At 37.9% G+C, this 7,794-nt stretch overlaps 1 protein-coding gene across 1 annotated transcript; it reads left to right on the top strand.

The window, feature by feature from the left end:
• The first annotated feature begins 622 nt into the window (after positions 1–622).
• LOC105672705 (probable inactive tRNA-specific adenosine deaminase-like protein 3) lies at positions 623–7,506 on the top strand. Its single transcript, XM_012367808.2, has 2 exons — positions 623–881; positions 3,430–7,506. The coding sequence occupies exon 2, from the start codon at positions 3,438–3,440 to the stop codon at positions 4,710–4,712; it is 1,275 nt and encodes a 424-aa protein (XP_012223231.1). The 5' UTR covers positions 623–881; positions 3,430–3,437; the 3' UTR covers positions 4,713–7,506.
• Positions 7,507–7,794: the final 288 nt, after the last annotated feature.

The raw sequence follows: 7,794 nt of genomic DNA, 5'->3' as shown, positions 1-7,794 counted from the left end.
TAAAAACTGCATGATGTTATGTTATAATATTAATGTAATTATAATTAAATCATGAAAAATGTAACTAACTGTAATTAATTAATCTCAATTATAGTTTAGTCAATTATATAAGAAACTTTTTATAGAAACCTACATCATTATTAACCTTAAATTATTGTTATTTGCATTTAATAATTTTCATAATGACATATACAATGTCACGTATATGTCAAATATATTAAATATAAGTCAATATATCAAATATATTTCTCATAATGAATGTTAATTTTAATTATTAAGCAAAATTTTTTTATTTTGTTATCAATAAGCGTTTCAAAACTATTAAAGAAAATAATACAATAAAAAAATCAACTGTTAAAAACTACTGATATATTCTATCTTCATAAGAACTTCAAAATGCAATGTTGCGGATGCAACCCGTGCTGCCACATTACAAATCAGATATTTGTATTGAATGAATCTCCTTTTCGAAATTCTATTTCAGCGACCATGAGCGACTCGCTACGAATTTCGGTGTTCACACACAAAAAAGAAAAATCTGCGAAACTGACGATGACGACCGAGGCCGACTGTCCTTGTTTTTGGCGAAGTCTTTCATCTCGCCGGCAGAAGGCGTCGCTATCGTAGACCTGCTGATAAACAGCTACATGCTGCATACCACAAAGAGACACGAGCCGTCGCGACGACGCAAACGGAGCACTTCGACGTGCAATTCTCACGTGCATTTCACTCGTTACGTGACGTGATCAGCAACGCAAAATCGCAGCGTTTGAAGATTTTGATTTTCATTGAACTTCGACGAACATTCGACCATCGAGACTGAGGAAAAATTTGGAAAAACTGGAGCACATTTTGTGTCGCAGTAGCAGCAGCAGCAGCAGGTAAGAATTTCTCGAGTGAGATACGTGCGCGCGCACGACGAACACGTGGCGTCGGGACGGCGCGTCGCAGACGCGACGGATCGACGCTTTGCGTCGCTTCAGAGCGTTTATGGACATCGCAACGCTAACAATTAACGGTCAAAGTTCATGCGACACGTCACGGCTCAAGGCCAACGGGGGACATGTTGCCGTTCGAACTCGATCCCTCGAAGTCGCCGTGTGCGATTTCCCGCTTACGTTCGAATAAGCTACAGCAAGTGGATCTTACGCGAAAGAAAAGAGGAAAAGAGAAAAGGAAAATTTCCGCGGAAATAATGCGCGTCGCGACGCATGGTACATTGACGGCGCGGCTAAGATGTCAAGCGGGTTTCGCTTGTTGTTCGTTTTCTGTTATATAAGGAACACGCTTCGTGAATATACAATCGAACGCCATCTTAACAAACGTAATGCGTTTGTGCGATTGGTGCCAGAATATTGCATTTGCGAAAATTTGCGAAAATTTTCGAATCACTTCGATTCGAATACAATGCAAAAATAGACAAAAGTTTATTGTGTTTCAATTAGAAACAAAATCCCATCTCATCGATTAATTTCGGTCGATTTAATTTCTCTTGTAATTGAAGTATTGCAGTAAATAAACATTTTACGTTAATTATCACGTTTTAGTTATCGCAATGACAAGTAAAAATAATTTATGCATATTTCCTTCTTGGCGTGTCGGTATTCTACTTTTTCGCGAAATGTTTGCTTAAACAGCATTATCATAAATTGTGTTAATACACATTACAATAATTGACGGAAGAAAACATTGTTATTGAAGAACGCAAAACAGATTAAACTACAAATGATGATGACGGCTATTGTTATTAGAGACCGTCGTAAAAATGATTAAAGAGCGTACTTCATAAAAGTCAGAAGATAAAAATTGAATTCAAGTATTCTTTGCTAAAAAACAAAACGTACTTAAACATTTATCGTAAAAATGCGCAACAGTTTTTTTCAATTTGTGTTTTTCCAAGTTTAAGCAATAAATCCAAGTCTTAGTTTGGCTAATGAAAAATGTATATTACGGTATCATAAGAGATATCAGACAGCTGATATAACGTGCAAAGTAGGTCTATCACCAGCAACGTGTTAGTATGCGCTGCTTATTCAGATGTAGTTTTCTCGGAAAATCAAGATTTTGCGTAAAGATTTGCTGGATATTATTTATGATCGATTGATGACGCGATGGACGTTGCGAATCAACAGTTTTCAATAGCAATTCATAAACTACACACAAGAACAGTGAATTACACAACTAGCAAAGACCTTTGCGTAGGAATTTTTCTATGCGGTTATAATTCGCTTATTAATTTAAATAATTCACTCTTCTTAGCAATCTTGACATTTTTTATATAAGTTTTATGCTCGCGCATTCTTGATGCTTATTTATAAATATTTATTGTTCAATTATATATATTTATCGCTTCATATATTTATATATTATATTTCTTAAAATGGATTCAAAAATGTTTGTATGAGAATCAAAGATTTCCATGTATCGCGCATTTCGTGTTTTTATGATATAATGATAATTGCTAAGTTCACTGCGATTGGTGATTAACAGCCAAGTTTTGTGCTTGTTTATCATACAATCGAAATTAAAGGAAACTTTGGCTCGAACTTCGAACTTCTTAACGCGACGCCTTGCTTATTTCTCGCGCGCAAACGGCGATATCATATAATTGCGTCTAACTCTGACAATCGATCCGGCCGTGGCCCACGTTGACAGCAATTTAAAATCGCTTCTACTCTCCTTAGAAGATGCATTGCGGAGTAGCTTCGATTATGATATTAAAATTTTCGCGCCGGTGGCGGAGGATCATCTCCGCTCTCTTTTTTATTCTCGTCGAAATCTCATTGATATTTAAGGCCGTGAAAGTGTCCTTAAGACACTCTCGCAATCGTTTGATATTTCGAAACATTTCAATGTCGATTATTCTTGTTCTCGCCATGTTTTGCGACGAAATTTATGATTCTTTATATTTTTTATACAGAAATCTGTTCAAAGATTTAGCTATTGTGTAGCAAATTAAAATGTAGATACTCAGAAAATCCTTGTACCTAATCACACAGACAAGAAAAATGTACTAAACTTTAAAATAGAGTTTCATAACGTTAAATAGCTGTGCCGAATATTAAAACATAAAATAAAAACAGTTGCGCCAATTTCATGTGTAAAGCTATACTTGTATACGCGTGCAATAATTTTTATTACACAATATAAACAATTTTATTTAAATGTCAAAGAAGCAGCATGATTTGTAGATAAAAAAATTAGTATAGTATTTAAACTACATATTTATCATGCTTGAATAATGAATTTACGAATAGTAACGTCGTGTAATGAAGTAAGAAAGAAAAAAATAATTCCTGAAAAATAAAGAAATAATGTTAAAGATAAGTAAAAGTCTCTACTCAGTGTGTGATAACGATAGAGCGACGCGTCGCAAAACATCATCGCCGAGGAATCTTCTATCAAAAAGTGAAGGCAGCGTCTTTTCAGGCCGGAAGATGGTATCGCCGAAGAACATCAAGGAGAGCAGAATGGAGACTACAACTAGAAGCTGGACCGCGAGACCAATATTGGGCTCGGATTTCACGGAAGCCCTAGCGCTACAAGAAGTCTATGTAGGCGTCTTGAAGCAACGGAAGGACACCTCCACAGCGATCCAAAGTATATCCGCTGTCTTGCCAGGATTCGCTCATCTGAAGCGTTGTTCCAATGGCAAGCTGCTTCTAGCTCCCCTTTGCTCGAGCGATTCATCACGAGCAAATGACGATGGCATTCCTCTCGATGAAGATCAACTTAAGAACCAGTTGAAAGAAAGAGGATTTGATCTCTCCTTATTGGAGGACAAGTTTCAGGTGACAAAAGTTCCAGCCAAGGCGCCAAGAACGAAGTCGCAAGCCGGCGAAGCTGCCAAGATCTGGTCGGTAAATTTCCATCCCGACCAGACGATCGAAAGCCTGATTGACGGCTCGATCTTTGATGAGAATTGCTTGGACGCGATCGAGCGGATTATGTTGCTAGTAATAGAAGCTGCCAGGCTGGAGGCGATCGGCGACGAACGTTGCACCGGCGCCGCGGCGGTCGTCGATCCCGAGGATGGAAGAATCCTGGCGGTGTCCGCCGCGAGAATCGATCGACATCCTATGTGGCATGCTGCCATGTTGGCGGTGGATCTTGTTGCCAGGCTTCACGGCGGCGGTGCATGGCAATTGAATGACGAGGGTGGCGATAGTGCCACGAAGAAGCAAACGGAAAGCTCAGTTATCCACGAAAAGGAATCGCTCGGCGACGAGAAGGCAGACTCGTGCGCTACGACTGAAGGTGAGAACTCGAAGGGACGGTTAAAAAGAATCAAGAGAAGATACGAAGAGGAAACGCCGCTTTGTTATCCACGATCTCTAGCCTCGCTACCGTTTCCGGTTCAAACGCCCCTCGAGACGCAAGTCGTGCAGAAAGGTCGAAGAAATAATGGCGCCAAATCTGAGAGGGAAGAATGCGGAAGTGACACGGAGAAATGCGGACCGTATCTCTGCACGGGTTATTGGGTGTTCTTGCTAATGGAGCCATGTCCTTTGTGCGCTATGGCGTTGCTGCACTCGAGAGTCACGCGGATCTTTTACGGTACGGCTAATCGGAGCGTCGGAGTTTTGGGCTCCAAAGCGGTATTGCACACTCTACCGGGCCTGAACCATCGATATCGCGTCTGGGACGGAATCCTGGAACGAGAATGCCGGCAAGCAGTGGAAGAAATCGACGCTCGCAGAAGCCGCGAATGAGTCACAAATTCGACGCGAGTCTATTGTGAAAGATAATGACTCTCTAAGTGGTCGCATGGACAATTGGTCATCGCAATTTCCGGGAATAACTGAAGATGTTAACGCCACAAAGTTGAACAAAAGAGACGGCAAATAGAAGCGAGGCATATATTTCGTTGTTGACGTCTTCCGTATGTTTGTCGTTCTTGCTGTGATGACTTTTCGTATGAATTGTGTTATCTATGCATGTAAATGGCATTATAATGACATTTTTATGATACATTATCTCACTTGCGTAATGCATTCTGCATATATTCATATCAATAGTCATAAAGAAATAAATCCGTTCCGTTAAAAAAAAATTGTGTGAATCGTTAATATATCGAGAGCAATATAATATCCTTTCAACGATATCCGAAGAGATAAATCTACTCGTTACTTGAATCCGCGTTTTCCGATATAATGTTTTCATGAAGCGAATTATTTCTGAGATCTTTATTTCGCGCGACGGCGGATTATTTCTTTAATTCGTCGGTCGCGCGCCAGCAGCTTACATACCTGTGCGTTACAACCGGTTTTGTAATTTCAATCGAAAGCAGGACGGCGCAAAAGACTACACGTGGTATGAACGTGCGTTCGAGCATAACTCCTGGTACATACGTGACCTTGACGGTTTGACGCGCACGTATGCGTTCCGGGCGCGTCCATGTGCGTTCGCATCTGCTGCCGCTTCTTAGTGTGCATGGCGAATTAACACTTGTGTTTGCTGTCACACAGCGTGACGTACCATCACTCCCCGAAGATTGTGAAAATCATTTCTGTATATTCTTTATCTCGCTTTCGATAGCAAAGTATATTCTTCAAGAGCAAAGCAGCAACTTCTGAAGCGCTTGATCGTTAGACAAGATATTTCTTTTACCCGAAACTGCCTTAATTTTATTTTATAAAAAACAGGAGAAAAGATTGAACGAATTACAATATAAAATTTGGTTAATAAATTCAGCTAATTTTTTCACAGTATTGGCCATTATTATGTACGAAAAATTAATTCGTGTAAAATTGCTCATCAAAAATTTACTTTTTCCGACACATATCCATAATTGATGGTAATTGTAAAACAGACTCGGACGTTGCGAGCCCGTCAACGTTCATTATTCAATATAAAATAGGTACAATTAACTCTTTGCACATTGTAAATCACTGACGTGATTTACGCGAGTAGTCGTTCAGCTTAGTGCCATGTCGGCAATTCGTTTAATTCAGTAGCAAATAATCATGTTCTTCCGTGGCAATAATTACCGGCAATTTTTTTCTCTTGAGGTTTTCCCAGGCAGGTTCACAGGCAAGCTTGCAATTATCTCTCACCGAGATGCTGATAATATGCGAGGATCAACGAAGAATTCGTCAAAATATAACGCTGATAAACTAAGTCTTATAATATTGCGGCAACAAAAGTATATGCATTTATTGTATCGATAAAATTCGGCGGACATTAAACGAGTGTTGTCACTCGACTTAATATGTACAATTCGATCGATAATACGGTTTAATGACACCTGAGAGTACACAACGCGGTTTCTGGAAGACGATAATAATTAATTAAGAGAACATTTGTTTGACATTGTTACGTCAGCGACTAACACTCCTCGGCGGAGCGCGTCATTCGCATTCCTGTAAATAGATATTACGCCTTTTCAAATCATCAAGCAGTAGTTCGTACATGTAATATTAATATTATATTTTCGTTATTTGCTATAAGTCAATAAGAACATCAGTCGAACTCGTTTGAGCTCCTTGACACTGACGCGTTAAAATTACATCAATCAAATTTAAGCTATGAAATATATAACGATTTCCCTGTGAGATCGCAATTTCTTCTATTAAAGCGATTGAAGATTTATTAAAATGTAAATTTAAGTTATTACGAGCCGAGCTGGGTGGCAATTGCTCCTTTTCCATTTATTAATAAAATTGTATCTACACAACAGTTCATGATTGGATATATATCCAATAATAGTAATAGCTTTTATTTTATAGTATTATTGAATAATAATTAGAGCCAGAATTATAATTTAACTTTTTACTTATGTAAATTTAAGTATTTTACTTTAAATTTTATATAACTATTAATTAATTTTACAAAATTATAGCAAGTATTATAAATTTTACTTAAGTATTTAATAGTAAAATACTTAAACGTTAAATTAGCGACTTAAAGCTATTCTTGCTAGCTGTAATTTCACGCCAATCTTCTAATTTCTTATAATTGCTAGCATTATAATTCAAAACGATTGGCGCAAATAGATATATTTCCTGTCTTCGGGGATTTTTGCATTTCAAAAGAAAAATAATGACGATCATCACATAAGTTCATTTATTATGCGTTAGGTCATAGCTTGTCGTGATAAACCCAGGCGAGCAAAGTAATCTTTAATTTGAAAGAAATCTGCCATATTCAAAACAATCCATTAAGTGACTCGCTAATATTATTACACAATCAAAATTTTTTTTTAAGTAAAAGAGAGAGAGGGAGAGATTGCTATTTCGCCGCAGTTACATAAATATTACGTAATGCTAAATCTTCTTATATTTTGCAGTAAAAAATATACTATATTTTTAAAATTATTTGATTATTTTATATAACCATGAAAACGAAAAAAGATGAAGTAGTTATTGATACATCTAATTCATTGATGGACGACATAAAAACGATATAACACACAATGGTGATTTTCACACATTATAACAAACGATGGCGAAAATCATCATCGTTATATCATTTTCGTAAAAAAATCCACAGAATTTCGACTTTTTCTTTGATAGTGTGCAAGTGCGTTCGCGCTCTAAGAATCGCTTGATTCGCAACGAATGACGAGTTCGCAACGGTGACCCAACGGATTGACATCGATCAACGAAACTACAGCTGATCCATTCCGGAGGAAAGCTACTCGATTGTTCATGAAAGAAGTCGAACATGGAACAAGAGAGGTGGACGTGATGCGTGAAGAAGTCGTGACCATAAATTACGAGATGAGGAAGACGATAACGTGTTTATCCAACACTCCATGAAGAGACGGTTTACTAGAACAATGGATCTTACGGC

This window comes from Linepithema humile, chromosome 1, assembly GCF_040581485.1.
Source record: "Linepithema humile isolate Giens D197 chromosome 1, Lhum_UNIL_v1.0, whole genome shotgun sequence".
Classification (NCBI taxonomy): domain Eukaryota; kingdom Metazoa; phylum Arthropoda; class Insecta; order Hymenoptera; family Formicidae; genus Linepithema; species Linepithema humile.
Note: the sequence above shows the minus strand (reverse complement) of the source record. Positions and strands in the feature narration are given on the sequence as shown.